The 18,167-nt window shown below is 36.1% G+C and overlaps 1 protein-coding gene and 1 long non-coding RNA gene across 2 annotated transcripts in view; one reads left to right on the top strand and one right to left on the bottom strand.

The window, feature by feature from the left end:
• The window catches only part of LOC122908466, a 42,385-nt gene extending 33,351 nt beyond the window's left edge, over window positions 1–9,034 (top strand). Inside the window, exons 4-5 of the long non-coding RNA XR_006384963.1 lie at window positions 6,765–6,847; window positions 9,008–9,034. This is a non-coding gene — a long non-coding RNA (uncharacterized LOC122908466). The remainder of the gene's footprint in view (window positions 1–6,764; window positions 6,848–9,007) is intronic.
• Window positions 9,035–15,145: 6,111 nt separating this feature from the next.
• On the bottom strand, window positions 15,146–16,395 carry LOC122908465 (mpv17-like protein). The gene has a single exon (XM_044251303.1). The coding sequence runs from the start codon at window positions 16,393–16,395 to the stop codon at window positions 15,805–15,807; it is 591 nt and encodes a 196-aa protein (XP_044107238.1). The 3' UTR covers window positions 15,146–15,804.
• Window positions 16,396–18,167: the final 1,772 nt, after the last annotated feature.

The raw sequence follows: 18,167 nt of genomic DNA, 5'->3' as shown, positions 1-18,167 counted from the left end.
GAAAACTCTATGTTTCAAGTTGCAATACAGAATAAGAAGTCATTTTTTCTCACTAACATCCATTAGAGAACTTTTGATGTAATCACTGAATAGATAAGGAAGATTGAGTGTGAACTGAATTTTTGTAAGTTGATTTATATTTGCATGCTCTAAAACAACTCATTATTTTAAAAAAATTCTATACTGAATCCATGTATAAACATAAAAATTATTATAAAAATTGAATACTGTCCTCCATTTTATCCACGTCGCAAAGATTTTCTTAAATGGAATTTTATTTAGTGCAAAGTGTATCCTTCATTTATATTGTCCACTGACATTTTGGTCACCAGGCTACCTGGTGAAGTACTGAGGTTCCTATTAGTGGACATGTCCAAGTGACGAAATAAAGCAAGCTCTTGTCAAGGTGACTTTGGCATTTTATGGAGAATTTTAATACATGGCCTCTAAGAAAATATATACTAAGACTGAATGTATTTTAGTGAAGTTCAGTTCTCTGTTATCTAATATGTTTTGGCCAATTTTATGTCATTTATGACTGTAAGCCCATATTACATATTTACACATGCACATAAATATACAGTGCACCCTAAGGAAGCTATTGCTTCTACTTATTGGGTAGAATTGATTTATGTATTTTGGAAGAGGGTGCAATATGTGTAATAGGTTATGGGTGTATATATGGACATTTTCCTCATACATCTATCCTTGGTATAAGGTGTATATTACTTATGAAAGGAATATGTGAGCCAAAGAACTTATTTTAATGTAAAATCATTGTCATGCTTTCAAAGGAGAAGGAAAAATAACTTTTTTCATAAAGGTAGAGACTTCTGAAAATAAAGTTTTAAGATAGACATACAAGCATACCTTTAAGTACTGCATTAAAAAGGACTATAAACAATGAAAGAAATACACTCACATGACAACTCAATAGTTTCTGAACCCAAACAACCAAAATAGAAACCAATTTTACAACAGAGAGAGAAGCTAGTTTCTGGGAAGACTGGTTTAAGTAGCACCAGTATACTCAACTCTGTGAAAAAAAAAAGATGAATATAATCTGGCCCTACATCCCTTGAACTTTGCTGATTACTCTATATGGGAAGATGCATCTGTTCCTCTCTTAAAACAGATAGTAGTCTTAAAAGGATACTCAAGGAATCTGCAGGGATCCTGAGGCAGAATTATTCAGCACAGAACTCAATGCATGTGACTGTCTGCTGAGGACTGTGTGCACCACACAAACTGCTATTGTTCATCAATACCATCTCTAAAGCATGTAAATTGAGGCTTCATTTAGTGCTAACAGCAGCAACATTTCAAAGCCAGATATTACTGAAGACAAATGGACATTTTAGCCTGAAATATGAAGGCTTTACAAAAGCATTTCTTCCCTAAACTGAAGCTTGCTTATCTGTTTACCTTTGAGAAAAAGAAAGAACTCTCCTATCTGCAATATCCTTTAAAATGAAATGAAGAGGTGCAATAAAATGAAACATCTACAAGGGGTTTTGTGGGAGCCAGAGATTTATCGAATTTTAAAATGTATTTTCTTGAGTTCTACTATCCAACTTGGTAGCCACTAGTTACGTATGGCCATTTAACTTTAATTTAGTTTAATTTAAAATTAAATGAAAATTAAATACTTAGTTCCTCTGTCACACAAACCATATTCTGCTGCTTCATAGCCATGTGTGAGAGGGGGGTGACCATATCAGAAAGCACAAATATGGAACATTTCAGTAACGGCATAAATTCTGTTGGACAATGGTGTTTTAGAGAAAAGCAAGCAATGTGTTACCCAGGCTTTAGCTATGAAACAATTCATGGAGGAAAGTCAAGACATTATGATATATATTTTTTTCCTTTTTTTAAAATTAACATATAATGTATTATTCATTTCAAGGGTGAAGATCTGTAATTCGTCAGTCTTACACAATTCAAAGCACTCACCATAGCACATACACTCCACAATGTCCATCATCAAGCCACCCCATCCCCTCCATGTACCCCCTCCCTCCAGCAACCCTCAGTTTGTTTCCTGAGATTGAGTTTCTTATGGTTTGTCTCCCTCTCTGGTTTCATTTTGTTTCATTTTTCCCTCCCTTCCCCTGTGATCCTCTGTCTTGTTTCTCAAATTCCTCATATCGGTGAGATCATATGATACTTGTCTTTTTCTGATTGACTTATTTTGCTTAGCTTAACACCCTCTGGTTCCAACTACGTCATTGCAAATGGCAAGATTTGGGGGGTTTGATGGCTGCATAATATTCCATTGTCTATATATACATGTGTGTATATATATTTGATAAATATATAAATTTATATATAAATTTATATGTTAAATTTAAATAATTAAATATAAATTATATATTAAATTTTTATATAAATTTATGTTTGATAAAGAAGATGTGGTTTGTATACATATGTATACATATATATATGTATACATATATGTATACATATGTATACAAACCACATCTTCTTTATCAAACATACTTTTATAAAGAAGGGGGACATATTTGACCTCAACTCTCTAAATTTACTCTTAACAGTTATTAGACTTACATAATTCTCCATAGAATCAAGAATCAGACAAGAGGGAACCAATATAAAGGCCATTTCACAGATAGAAGTCAGCCAAAGAATCTCCCACAAAAAGAGAAATATTTCGAATAAGTTACATGTGCCATAAAAGTATGGGTTAGACAGATGAATGGATAAAGAAGATGTGGTGTGTGTATATATATATATATATATATATATATATATATATATATATATACAATGGAATACTATGGAATACCATCAAAAGAAATGAAATCTTCTAATTTGCAATGATGTGGCTGGAACTAGAGGGTATTATGCTGAGTGAAATAAGTCAATCAGAGAAAGACAGTTATCATATGAGCTCTCTGATATGAGGAATTTGAGAGGCAGAGCAGGGGATTGTGGGGTGTAGGGAAGGAAAAAATGGAACAAGATGGGAATGAGAGGGAGACAAACCATAAGAGACTCTTAACTTCACGAAACAAACTGAGGGTTGCTGGGGGGTGAGGGGAGGGATAGGATGGCTGGGTTATGGACATTGGGGAGGGTATGGGCTAAGGTGAGTGCTGTGAAATGTGTAAGCCTGATAATTCACAAACCTGTAACCCGGGAGCAAATACTACATTATATGTTAATAAAAATGATTTTTAAAAAGAGTATGGATTAGAAATTAGCAGGGACTTCTATAACTGGAGGAGGTTCAAATCTTGCATTTTTCTTCATTATGAGATAATTTGTATGCTTAAATAAACTAAATTGAATCTGAATCTTTTTGAAGTAGTATTTTAATCTTTCAGATTTCTGTAACAATTCTGTTGGTATGAATGCAATTTACTGAAAGAGAAAAACTCAGAAAAAATATAGGACAAATTTAATGTTTTCACTACTGACCCCTCAACTTGATCTTCTTCAATCCTAGATGATACCTTTGCTAAAACCTACCATTTTTCTAGTAACCTTTAGACACCAAAAAGTCTTCTTTGACATAACTGAAGCCTAACATCTGATTTAAACTTCTCTCTTTTTCTTTTCTTTCCTTTTTTTTTTTTTTAAAGATTATTTATTTATTTATTTATTTGACAGACAGAGATCACGAGTAGGCAGAGGCAGGGGGAGGCAGGGGGAGGCAGGGGGAGGCAGGTAGAGACAGGGAGAGGCAAGCTCCCCGCTGAGCAGAGAGCCCAATGCGGGGCTCGATCCCAGGACCCTAGGATCATGACTTGAGCTGAAGGCAGAGGTTTAACCCACTGAACCACCCAGGCGCCCCAACTTCTCCCTCTTTCTAACCAGGGGTCACTTCAGGGACAGGCTGAGTTGGAAACTTCATCCTGCTCTTCTACTTCCTCATCCCACCTCACTGGACTGAAACTGACACCTCTAACATTGGCACAGGAAAAGGAAAGGAAAACAAGAGTCAGAAAGTTCTTGTTTGACAGAAGCTGAGCACTTTCAATTTCGAAGACTGGCATTCTTTTTTGTGCAGTGTTCTTTAGGCTCTTGAGATATAGCTACAACAACTACCCTTAATCCATCGCTCTTAGTTCTGCCAAAACTTCTAACTCCTCAGCCAGTCACTGTCCCTGTTCCTGCTTGGTAAGGAAGCACACTGAAGTAGTGCTAAAAGCAAAAGACTTTGCATCAGACCAATAGGAATCAAAATCCCTTCTCCTCTACTTTCTACCTACTGAGATTGTGCCTTTTACTTGTATATACTATAGTCTTTTCTTATTTTAATGGGGATTATTTAGGAGTTGCTAGGGATTACAGGATTATTAGAAGTGTGAGAAATAAAACAGAATCTGGGGGTGCCTGAGCAGCTCAGGCAGTTGAGCTACCAACTTAGTTTCAGCTCAGGTCATGATTTCAGTGTTGTGAGATGGAGCCCGACGAGGAGCTCCCCGATCAGTGGGGAGTCTGCTTGGACATTCCCTCCATAGTCCTTCTCCCCACATGTATGCTCTCTTTTTCTCTCTCTAAAATAAATAAATAAATCTTGAAAAAAAAAAAAGTCTGTGATAAAAAGTGTGTATTTTTCTTTCCATCTATTCTCTCTCTTTTCATGGACTACGCTTTGGTATTATACCTAAAATGTCCCCACCATACAAAGGACATCTAAGTTTTCCCCTATTGTCTTCTAGGAGTTTTATAGTTTTGTGTTTTACATTTAGTTCTGTGATGTTGAGCAATTTTTTTGTGAAAGGTGTAAGGTCCGTGTCTAGATTTACTTTTGTGTATGTGAATGTCCAATAGTTTTAGCACCATTAAGGGACTATCTGTACTCTATTGTATTGCCTTTGCTCCTTTGTCAAGATCCGTTGATTATATTTGTGTGGGTTTATTTCTGGGCTCTCTATTCTATTTTACTGACCTATTTGTCTATTCTTTTCACAATACCACACTGTCTTGATTACTGTATCTTTAGAGTAAGTCTTAATGTCAGCGAGTGTCAGTCCTCCAGCCCTGTTCTTCTTCAGTATTGTTTTGGCTATTTTGTGTCTTCTGTCCCTCCCTATAAACTTAAGAATCAGTTTGTCATGAGCACTGGTGATTATACACAACTAATAAATCATTGAACACTACATTAAAAACTAATGATGTGCTATATGCTTAGTGAACATAATAATAAAAATATGAAATTAAAAAAGAACAAAAAAGAAATAAAAAAAGAAACTAATGATATACTCTATGTTGGCTAATTGAATTTCAATCAATTAATCAATCAATCAGTTTGTCAATACACACATACACACACAAGAAAAAGAAATTTCACCAGAACTGGGATTGGGATTATGTTCGATCTATATACCAAGTTGGTAAGAACCAACTTGGTATATAGACATCTAGACAATATTAAGTCTTCTTATTGATAAACATAGAATATCTCTTCATTTATTTAGTTCTTCTTTGATATCTTTCATCAGAGTTTATAGTTTCCTTCATATAGATATTGACATACTTTACTAAACCTAAGCATTTCAGTTTTTGAGTATATAGGAATGTTCATAACAGTCTTATTTATAATAGCTAAAAACTTTAAGGAAATTAAGAGCCAAATGGATAAATTTGGCATATCCATACAATGAATTAGTACTCAGCAGTATAAAGATACAGACTTTTGAACTGAGCAAAATCATGAATGAATCTCAAAATAATTATGTTGGATAAGAAAAGTTGGACAAAAAAGAGTATACATATATATCATACATATATGTATATATGATCCCATCATATATATTGATTCCACTTATATAAAATTCCAAAAAATTCAAACTCTAGACAGTGAAGCAGTAAGTGGTGCCTGAGGAAAAGTGGGGAGGAGAGGGAGGTTCAGGCAAAGTGGGAAGGAGGGATAACCGAGGGGTACAAAAAAGCTTTTGGTGCAATACAATGCTCATTATACTGATTATGGAGATATTATAATGAGTATATATAGACAGATATATAGATACTTATCATAATTCATCAAACTTGATATATTAAATACATACAGTTATTGCATGTCAATTATACCACAATAAAGCTGTAAGAAATAAACCAAAAAATTACTTGCTGATGTGATAATGAGTATGCTCTAAACTATACCAAAATACATAGTTCCCAAAATTAAAAATGTTTTAGGTACATTTTAAAATTAATCAAATATATTTATTATTATATCTCAACTTTGAGACTTTTATCAATAATCAATTCATTTCCTGTCCCCTGAACCAAATATAACTATTTAAACATGTTTTCATTACTCTCTTAAAGTTTTAACATTATAGTGGGGGAAAATATTATTCTTAAAAAACCCAAACATAGGTCAAATAGAATTTTTTGGAGCTTTTGAAGGCTTCATGCTTGTAGATGTCTTCAAGGTGAACTTTCCTTTTCTTCTAAGTAACCCATATTTGGCAAACCCTAAATTATTTAAAATTCTCATTCTCCAATTCACTTTGGTTTGTTGAAACCTAACCAAAAATTCTCAGTTAAATCAAAACAAGTGTGCAAGTAAATATTCTAAGTACAAGTAAAAATCCTAAGTACAGGAAAATTGTCAGGACAAAGTTTCTCTTTTAATAAAAAGGAAGATCTTTTATTTTATGATGGCTTCTCATGATCCATGCCATTTGCAGTAATTTTTCTTCCAAAGAATATCCTTTCTCTAATAAATTCAGTATGATAATTTCTATACACAAGTAACATACTTCATCCTTTATTATTTCCTATAGATGATGTGATTAATGAGCTCCTCAACTATCAGTGGCTTGCAGTGCAGATGCAGAACACTCCACCTCCCACCTCAAATTATCAGGTACAAGCTGATTCTTTGTATTCGAAATTTTTTGGTTCTTTGCCTAGGGCTGATCTATCATTGTTCAACATTTACTATTATTTCAGTTTACATTAAAATAACAAGTGCAGACAATTGAATATTTGTAGCACTCCTGGTTTATTGTACTTTATAGAATCAACTCATTTTCATGTTCAAGCAGAATGTCATTCTTCCATTCCTAAATAAAAAGATTTAGATGATTATCTGAAAAGTCTTCAAGCTCTTCTTAAGAGTCACATTTGTTGGCCCTACTATAAATAGGAAAACTGAAGCATGCTGAAGTATAATGCCCTGTCTAAATCAAGATGAGTACTTAGGCCAAGTTTGCAGAATCCAGCCTATATGATGAGCCGAATGCTTTTAAAAAACAACTTTAATGTGAATACTTCCCTCAGGCATGAACTTCCCAAACTGCAATGTCTCCACCACTCTTTATAGTAAGGCAGTTTTACTACCTAGCTGGCCCTCAAAGGCATTTCAGTTTTCTATACCTAATTTACAAAACTGCAGAAGTTTTAGATTGAAAGAACCCTAGAGTTTAAAGGATCTCTGAAATATGTTGTCCACCCTTTTCACTTTACTAATGAGGCACAGAAAAGTAATTTTCTCAACACTAAACATTAAATTAGTAGCAGACTGGCAGGAAATCAGACTTTCTCACTGCTGATAGTGTATCCCCAATGCAAAACTCTGTGTTCTAGTTTATTCCTATCAAAAACTTCCCCCCAATAGAATATAAGCTTCAAGAGAGTAGGGGCTTTTTAATGAAATGATTTATTCCTGAAGACTAAAACAGTAAGAACTTAATAAGAAGTCATTAATTTTTGTGAACTAAATGAGTAAGAAAAGTGGTATGTATGGGAAGTTAGAGGATTAATATTAATTAAGTTACCTGACAGGTGTTTTATACATGTAATCATATTTAATCCTTCCAAAAATAATACAGGAGAGAAATTATTGCCACCATTTTATAGATGAGGAAACTAAAGCTGGTAGGTGACTGTATGCAGTTTGCCGGATTCTGAGCTGCAACACAAAAAGCTTTGGCAGAGCCAATACTAAAATTCTAGGTACTAACGTACTTATGAATTCTGGGAAAACTAAAACATAAGAACACTTACAATATCATGGGCATTGTGCTAAGATTTTTATATCTTAATATTATAGGTTAACTATTATTTTCACCCCTACTTCCCAGATGAGAACATGAAGAACAGAGAATGTAATTTATTTTTTAAATTTTGTATTTAAATTCAATTTAGGTAATATATACTGTATTGTTAGTTTCAGGGATAGAATTTAGTGATTCATCACTTGCGTACTACACCCAGTGTTCATTACATCTAGTGCCCTCCTTAATCCCCATCACCCAATTACCCCAACCCCCCACCCGTCTCCCTTCCAACAAACCTAGTTTGTTTCTTAGAGTTAAGATCTATAAAGAATTTATCAAACTCAACACCCAAAAAACAAATACTCCAGTCAAGAAATGGGCAAAAGATATGGACACTTCTCCAAAGAAGACATACAAATGGCTAAAAGACACATGATAAAAATGTTCAACATCACTAGTCACCAGGGAAATACAAACCAAAACCACAATGAGATACCACCTCATACCAGATAGAATGGTCAAAATTAACAAGATAGGAAACAATAAGTGTTGGCAAAATGTGGAGAACAGGGAGCCCTCTTACACTGTTGGTGGGAAAGCGAGCTGGTACAGGCACTCTGGAAAACAATATGGAAGTTCCTCAAAAAGTTGAAAATAGAGCTACCCTAGGACCCAGCAATTGCTCTACTAGGTATTTACCTCAAAGATACAGCCATAGTGAAAAGAAGGAGCACATGCACCACAATGTTCACAGCATCAATGTCCACATCATTAGTTTTTGATGAAATAATGATGGCACCACCCTATATCTAGCCATACATCTTAGCCTGACATAAAAATCCAATCACCAAATACAAAAGAGCTAATGAATGCTTTCAGGAAAGAACTGGTGAAGTTCCACTGAACTACATTACTGTTTAGTCTCCATGTCCATAATTATAACAGGTTCTAAACAGTCTTTACATCCTTCTTTAGAATAAATTATATACTTCCTAAAAAGTACACATTTTTTTTTTTTTAAATAGAGCTTCCCTATGACCCTGCAATTGCACTCCTGGGTATTTACCCCAAAGATACAGATGTCGTGAAAAGAAGGGCCATCTGTACCCCAATGTTTATAGCAGCAATGGCCACAGTCGCCAAACTATGGAAAGAACCAAGATGCCCTTCAACGGATGAATGGATAAGGAAGATGTGGTCCATATACACTATGGAGTATTATGCCTCCATCAGAAAGGATGAATACCCAACTTTTGTAGCAACATGGACGGGACTGGAAGAGATTATGCTGAGTGAAATAAGTCAAGCAGAGAGAGTCAATTATCATATGTTTCACTTATTTGTGGAGCATAACAAATAGCATGGAGGACAAGGGGCGTTAGAGAGGAGTGGGGAATTTGGGTAAATTGGAAGGGGAGGTGAACCATGAGAGACTGTGGACTCTGAAAAACAGTCTGAGGGGTTTGAAGTGGCGGGGGGGGGTGGGAGGTTGGGGGTACCAGGTGGTGGGTATTATAGAGGGCACAGCTTGCATGGAGCACTGGGTGTGGTGAAAAAATAATGAATACTGTTTTTCTGAAAATAAATAAATTGGAAAAAAAAACCCAAAAGTACACATTTTTAAAAATTTAGTAATATGTGGAATGCAATAATGAAGATTTGATGACATTTTAGCCTTCATACAAGATCAATGGTCTTTAGAGCACATACTGACCTTGACATTATTATAGATGGTATTTAGCTCAGATCAATAAATCCTGATTGTTGATATCAACTGCAGTCAATATCTGCTTATTATTAGAATACAAATGAGTAAGCAGAACTTCAAGTGAAGATTACCAGTAGCATTTATGTTTTCTCATTATAAGATCTTAAATCTTAGTTCTAAAAATGTCCTAAGTTAAAATTATTTAGGATTTATAGAGTCAAGTCCTTTCTTTATGTTATATGACAGGCATGGAAAATACTCTCTGGGAATGATTATAAAAAGTCAAAGAAAGAATATTATTTCATATTAAATTCTTTGTCATGAAATATAAAATTTCTGGGTCCATTAAAAATCCACAGAAAAGGGGCACCTGGGTGGCTCAGTGGGTTAAGCCGCTGCCTTCGGCTCAGGTCATGATCTCAGGGTCCTGGGATCAAGTCCCGCATCGGACTCTGCTCAGCAGGGAGCCTGCTTCCCTCTCTCTCTCTCTCTCTCTGCCTACTTGTGATCTATCTCTGTCAAATAAATAATAAAATCTTTAAAAAAAAAATCCACAGAAAATTTCATTAATATCCAGGCCAGAGCTGGTCCTCAGTCACCTAGCAAGCAGGAAACAGTTTTCTGGTACACACGTGAACAAAGGCTGGTGGGTGGGCAGGTATGAGAGGGAGTACCAAAGAGCCACTATGAGCACAGACCTGGAGTGTGTGGTATCTATTCTGGGAAAGCCACAAAAAACAACCCTCTAGGGGCACCTGGTTGGCTCAAGTGGTTAAGCGGCTGCCTTTGACTCAGGTCATGATCCCAGGGTCCTGGGATTGAGTTCCACATGAGTCTCCCTGCTTGGCGAGAAGCCCACTTCTCCCTCTCTCACTCCCCCGCTTGTGTTCCCTCTCTCATTGTCTCTATCTCTGTGTCAAATAAATAAAATCTTAAAAATAATAATAATTAAAAAAAAAAAAAAACCCTCTAAGGTATAGGTGAGCCACTGCTGGGGGATGGGCATGCAGGGAAATTCAGAGCACCTTTTCAGGCTCAATCTTGACCTATGTAGTGTCTGCACTGAGGGGACCACAGAATGTGGCAAGGCAGCAAGATCACTGAGAATAAGTGTGCTGTGAGCACACATGAAGTGTAGCCATTGTATGACCTCTCTATACTCCTGCACCGCTGACCCATCATGTGGCATTAGCAAGAAAAAACATAACACAGTACACCAGACCCAATAAGAGAAGATACCTTACTATAGTAATGTCCCTCCAGTGAGACTTTGTCCTACTAACAAAGCTTAATGATTTTATATTGTTTGCTTCTACAAATTCTTTACATGTTAAAAATATCACTTTAGTTCACCATATGTATATAAATTGTTTATTGTTTGAGGACATAGAAGAGATTTCAATTTTTTACAGAAAATCTATTAACTTTTTCCTTTTATCTATATTTATTTTGTCTACATGCTTAGAGATAAATTCCCTACCTAAGATCAGACAAATAATCACCTACATCATCTTCTGGTCAATTTTCTCTTAATGTAAAATTTAATCCATAGGGAATTTTCTTTTGTATATGGCATAAGGTAGAAATCTAATTTTATTCTTCCCCAAATGTTTTCTAATTATCCCAAAGCTTAATGAGCTATTATTTTCCCTTTAATTTTCTTTATCTTTATGTAATATGATTAAATACTTATGTTTATGGAAAGGAAAAAATATTATTTCATAGATATCTATGAACCCATCATACATAGGTAACAAATGTTATTACATTATCATGTTGTATTAAAAAAATTTTTTAAAGGAAACAAAGCATTATCTAGAAAGCTATAACCACTTTGTCTATCCTGTCCATCTCTCTCCTTCCCCAGAAGTAGCTAACATCCTAAAGTTGGTATCTCTAGCCCACATGTTTTAATATTTCTGTTACATATGATTATGTACATATTTGTGTTTTAATAAGTATATGTAAATGGTATATTTTATATATCCTTTACCAACTTCTTTTTTACTCAACACTATATTTTTCAGATGTATCCAGTTCACACACAAGCTTCATTCATTTTATTTTTTTTTAAAGATTTTTTTTATTTATATATTTGACACTGCTGGGGGATGGGCATGCAGGGAAATTCAGAGAGAGATCACAAGTAGGCAGAGGCAGGCAGAGAGAGAGAGAGGAGTAAGCAGGCTCCCCATTGAGCAGAGAGCCCAATGCAGGACTCAATCCCAGGACCCTGAGATCATGACCTGAGCGAAAGGCAGAGGCTTAACACACTGAGCCACCCAGGTGCCCCAAGCTTCATTCATTTTAATATTGTGTAGTGATCTATTTCATAAATAAATCACATTTTATTTGTCCATTCCCTGCTACTTAAAGACAGTGTTAACAAAGTGGTTGGTTGTAATGATTTACATGCTCATCCACAACACATGAAGGGCACCATTGTTCCAAACCCCCACAGGTTGATGTTATGAGAAATTTGTTTTTGCAGATCTATTGATTATAGAATGTTATCTCATTTTTATCTTAATTTGTATTTTCTTAGGGAACTAGTGAGATTATACATACAGGCCATTCAAATTTACTCTTCCATGAATTGCCTATTCATAACTTCTGCCCATTTTTCTTAAAGAAACATTCACCCAGGAGGTCAATTACTTTGGTATGCAGAGCTCTAGGATAAAGGTAGAATATTTTGCACAGGAATCTCAGGTTTCTCCCAAGAAGTAAAAAATGGAAACACTAAGCTCACAGCAATCTTGCAATATTGTCACACTTTTGGAAATGATTACTATATTACCACTGGTAGTATTCATGATGATAACAGGAACATACATTTTCTGTAAATCTTGTAGGTACTAGGTACTTTGCTTGTTATATGTTGTCTCATTTAATGTTCACAACAATAAGAAATTCTATTATTATCTTTATTTTATAGATGAGGAAACTGAAACTCAGAAAGTTAGATGATGGCTTAAGTCACACAAGTAAAAAGAAGCAAAGCCAAATTCAAATCCAGTTCACATGACTCCAGAACTCAGAATCCTGATCAGGCACTCTATACATTGAACCCAAGTACATAGGGAAGCCAATATAGGGTCTTAGACTGGAAACAAATCATCATCAAGTGATGAACATCTATGAAACTGGATTAAGACCCATCTTCAATAGAGGACACCATATGGTAATGAGAATTCCTAAGTAGAGGACCAGTGGAAATTTACAATTACTTTGGAAATATAATTGATAGCCTTTGGTATGAGAAAGCCACCTGAACAACTTGGGATAGTTGGGAAGGAGAAGCACTCCAATAGAAGATGCTAGACTTTCTGCTAATAAGGACATATTATAGCTTGAATGATTAATTGGTAAAATAAAGAATATGTGATATATTGCTACATATAACTGGTGAAGTGAATCATTTTGTATATATAAACCTAATCTATAATGTATATTCATATACATTAGTGGATTTTGGATTTATAACTGCTTCTTAGAGGAAGGTGGAGATGTTTGGAAGACAGCCATAGTCTTTTGAGTTGGTGGAACAAATGGTAACTATGCTCTGTGGTAATACAATGCAGGAAGTTTTATCAATTAGGAAGGACATATTTTAGGAGAAAACCACTATGATATTTTGTATTTTCTTAATTTGGTATGTCACTTTGGATCAGAGTCAATAATTTATAACCTAGTATAAGCTTTATAATCTTTAGTTTTTTCTATTCATAATTTATCCAGTTCTGATTTTTTTTTTAATTTGAAGCACCTTACTGTTACTTTTTGTTTAAAAAAAAACACTGGTTTCGAATAAGCTTCACAATTTTATTCATGAGATATAACCATCCTTATATCAATAGTAACTGCTCAATTATAATTAATCATTTTAGAGAACATGTTATTGCTTCTTATAAATCAGCTGCTGCTTCTAATCTTACAAAATGCATTTCAATGAATTCCCATCTATACTGTTGTCATATTTCCATTTTTTTAAATTTCCTTCTTAAATCCTTGGGGTTGGAAAGAATCTTAGAGATCCTCCAGCCCGATTTTAATGATAAAAAAATTGTCACTGAGACAAGTTAAGGAACTTGTTCAAGATTCTATCCTTCATTAGTGGCAGACCTAGGGCAAAAAGCCAATTTCCAGAGTATTCCACCAAGTACACTTTCCACTACTTGTAAACTTCCCAAACCTCTACCTAGAATCAGAAAAAGCACATCCCGCTCACCATTATGGATTCATCTTATTTTTCACTAACTGAGGATAGGAGAATATCTAAGGCAAATCATATCACTATAAATGAAATAAATATAAATATAAATATAAATATAAATATAAATATAAATATAAATATAGATATAGATATATTTGGCTTAGATATTTTAACACTTTGTCTCTTCTTACCATACACCCTTAGCTGCTGTATAGGAGGGGGTGCCTGGGTGGCTGCCTTTGGCTCAGGTCAGGGATCCCGGAGTCCCAGGATTGAGTCCTACATCGGGCTCCAAGCTCCACAGGGATTCTGCTTCTCTCTCTGACCTTTTCCCATCTCATGCTTTCTCTCACTGTCTCTCTCTCAAATAAATAAATAAATAAAATCTTTAAAATAAATAAGCAAGCAAACTGGAAGGAGGATCCCAACATCCCATTCTTACAGGATCATTCTGGCCAAGAAAGGCTCTCATCGAGTGAATGAATAATAGTTTATTATTTCATCCAACATTTTTAAGCACATAGTATTTTACAGACAATTTTGGGGTGACATTGGTGGTACTCATGCAATTCTAACATCTACATGGTTATCAATAAGCCCATTGTCCTAAAAATCCTCATGTATGTCTTATTTATATGATTTTTCCCCCAATCACAACTATGAAAAAAGTAGGTTGGTGATATTATGTAACATTAATGTCTCGAATCTTTTACCCTTCCTGTATTCACATCCCTTGACCTATGACTTTCCTGTCTCTCCTATAGCCATGTGAGTCATTCAGTGGAATATTAAGTGGTGTAATGGGACCAAAGGCTGGAAAGTCACCTGCCTATTTGGGCTGGCTCTCTTATGTCAGAGAGTAAATGCATTTTAAATTTTAATAGATTTTTTTTCCAAATTAGACCACAGAGTTGTACTATTTCTTCATATTGTTCTCAATAATAAAGTCCTCCAAATAACCCCATGAGATATTCACTATTACTATCCATATTTTACAGATGAGGAAACTGAGGTACAGAGAAATTAGGTGCCTGACTTGACCAAGGACATAGAGATGATACGTGGTGGTGTCAGGACTAAAATGCAGGCCTACTTTCTTTTTTTTTTTTTTTTTTTTTTTTTTTTTTTGTAAGTTTTTTATTGTCTAGAAAAATGGGGTCCTTCAGTCCACTGAATAGGCTCAAAATTAGAACACATTAACTAAAAAGCGCTTAACTAAAAAATTACAAAAGTAGAAGATCTCTGAAAAATACATTCCATATGGGACACACCAATCAGATACCGTTTTTTGACAGCATAAAATGCACTTACAGAACTGACCATCAGTATAACCATAAATTATTATATAAAGTATTTCGAGAGAAAAAAATTTGGTTATTTAGTCTTCTCTTCGATTGAGCTCTATGTAAATAGAAATATTCTCTAAGGACTACTTCTGGTATAAAAGTTAAACTGACCCAAAAGTATGTGTTGGGGGTGATATCGGGATAACCTGAGATTTTCGACGTTAAGTAAATGATCAAAACAGGTTCTTTAAATCAACCAGCATTAAAATATAAGCATAGAAATCGGAGTAACTGCAAAGCGCCATGACGTCACTGTTACCAATATTAACCAAAGAATTAGAGGAGTAAAAATATTAGAGAAGTGAGGCTTTCAGACCAAAATGGGGGGAAAAGAAAGGTTTGGATAAAATTTTAAGTACTCATGGATAATGAAACAATGGGGTCTATGTGAGAGTCAGTCTCCAAAATGGAGCAAGGAACTGGTAAGTAGACTCTGTTATCTTTAGGCAAGCCACTGCATGGGCGGAAGGGAGGGAGGAAGGGAGGAGGGAAAGAAGGAAGAGAGAAGGAAGGAATGGAAGAAATCGGCATTGCTAGGGAGTCCTTGGCTTCTCATTCCTTGGGGGACCTTTCAAGGGCACTGGCCTCCTTTACATGAAGGAAGGCAAAAGCCGACTTGACCGTGCCATCGCCACTCTGTTGTGAAAAGCAAAGGAAGGTGGCCCACAGAAAACCACAGAGTCCCGTGTAAGCTGTCCTCCAGTGAACAGGAACCAGGCTGAAGTTGGTCAGCTGCACAAAAGGCCAGTACATCAGACCGCTCTTGTACGTATTCCAGAATTTCTGTTTCAGGTCCAAAAATATGTCATCCTTTTCTTGGAGAATACTCATACCGGCATAGAAGGCCGAGACGGCCACGGGCCCGCCGATCGCCTGGTCGCACAGCACCTTGGCCAGCACGGTGCGCGGCGCACGGCCCGGCAGCGCGCGCTCCAGCAGGCGCAGCCACACGTAGTTGAAGTTGGCGTGGAAGGTCACGGCCACGGTGGCCACGCGCCGCGTCTGCTGCCAATCGGCCGGACCACCCCGTAGCCGCTGCTGCAGCGCGTCGCCGGCGGAGAAGAGCGCCGCGTAGAGCAGCACGTTCGTGGGCCACGGGTAGCGCCGGACCGCGCGCAGCATCACGGGCCACCAAGCCGCCATGCCCGCGCGGGGGGCGCCCGCCAGCGACCCAGGCCTACTTTCTTAACCCTTTCACCGTGCCTCTCCCTTGTATTTCCTTGTGCAACCATCACCACCATCCCTCTCCAGAACATTTCATCCTGCCTGAATGAAACACTATGTCCATTAAACACCAAATCAACATACTTCCTTCTCCCACCTTTGGGAACCACCATTCTACTTTCTGTTTGACTAAAATAGATACCTCATATAAGCAGAATCATACAATATTTGTCCTTCTATGATTGGCTTGTTTCACTTAACATAATGTCCTCAAGTTTCATCTATGTTGTAGAATATGTTGGAACTTCCTTCCTTTTTGAGACTGAAGAATTTTCTAATGTATGTATACGCCACATTTTGTTTATCCATTTATCTAGTAATGGACATGAGTTGTATCTACCTTTTAGTTACTGTGAACAATGCTGCTATGAACATGGGTGTACAAATATCTGTACCTGTCCTCTCTTTCATTGATTTAGAGTATACATCCAGAAGTTAAATCACTGAGTCATAAGATAATTCTATGTTTATGTTTTTAAGGAATTGCCATGACATTTTCGACAGTGGCTCCACCATTGTGCATTCCCATCAAAAATGTACAAGGGTTCCAATTTCTCCACATCCCTGCTAACACTTATTTTTTGTTTTTTTGTTTTTTTTTAATTGAAACAATAATGCCTTCCCTCAGCTCAGAAAAAAGTATTCTTCTATTATCACTTTAATTATATCATTCCTTCTAATCCCTCTAGACTCTCCTTATACATGCTTTCCTGGGATTTCTGAATGCCTTGCATGCCTTAGGAGTTTTTGTACCTCATATACTGGAAGACATCCTTCCTTCCAAGTTTCACAGTTTATATATATAGTCTTTTCACACTATATTTTGAGGAAACTTCTTGGCTTTATCTTCCATAAAACTAATTAGGTTTTCAACCACACCTATTCTACTATTCAATTTTTTAACTGAAATTTTTAGGTAATTAGTGTGATTTACTTCAGCAGTTGGGGAGTATGAATGTAGTCACATATTTTACATTTTTTCAAGTGCCCTTTAGCTGACAACTAAGAGCCCTTTCTTTCTTGAGATAGCCCTTCTTCTCCCTAAATTTTACAGGACTCCAAAGAGTTTGTCCCAGTTCTTTTGTCAATGAGCTGATAAAACTTGAGTGTGATGAGTCTGATACTATGACCACTTTTGTCACTGTCCAGAGGGATGCTTTTGAAAACTATTATAACACCTTATCCATCACTATAATTTTGCCTGAAGAGGTACAGTCTCTTGCACAAATTTCTTTGATGTCCTAGGTTTAAACTGCAAGGATATAGTTCTTTCAGCTCACATGCAAGCTTAATTATTATTTGGTACCATAACCAATCTGTCAAGGTAGTTGGGTTTACAGGTATTTCTTGTTGTGGCTCCATAATATTCCATACGCAACCCTCCCCAAGTTAAACTTTCACTTTAATGTTGACCCTTGCACACCTGTCCAGTCTCTACCTACCGCCATGGTGAATTCCTCCCTGAGAAACTTGATGTCCCTATGCCTCTGGACTTTTCACAGACCTAGTCAGCCAAAGAAGTACTAAAGACATTAAACCTCAAAAGGAAAAGAGTTGACCTTTCTTCTTGGGTAATTTCTTCTTCCCCATGCAAACATTCTCAATCTCCTTTCAGTAACCAACTCAGCTTTCCAAAGCCTTAAGATTAAAGGCAGCTTTTGTCAGCCAAAGATGTTCATATTGTCCCTTTT

Source organism: Neovison vison, chromosome 6 (genome assembly GCF_020171115.1).
Source record: "Neovison vison isolate M4711 chromosome 6, ASM_NN_V1, whole genome shotgun sequence".
Taxonomy (NCBI): domain Eukaryota; kingdom Metazoa; phylum Chordata; class Mammalia; order Carnivora; family Mustelidae; genus Neogale; species Neogale vison.
This window is presented reverse-complemented; position numbering and strand designations above follow the sequence as displayed.

Bases quoted from the DNA above. Each gene is read 5' to 3' on its own strand.
- LOC122908465 (XM_044251303.1), bottom strand. From the start codon at position 16,395: ATGGCGGCTTGGTGGCCCGTGATGCTGCGCGCGGTCCGGCGCTACCCG.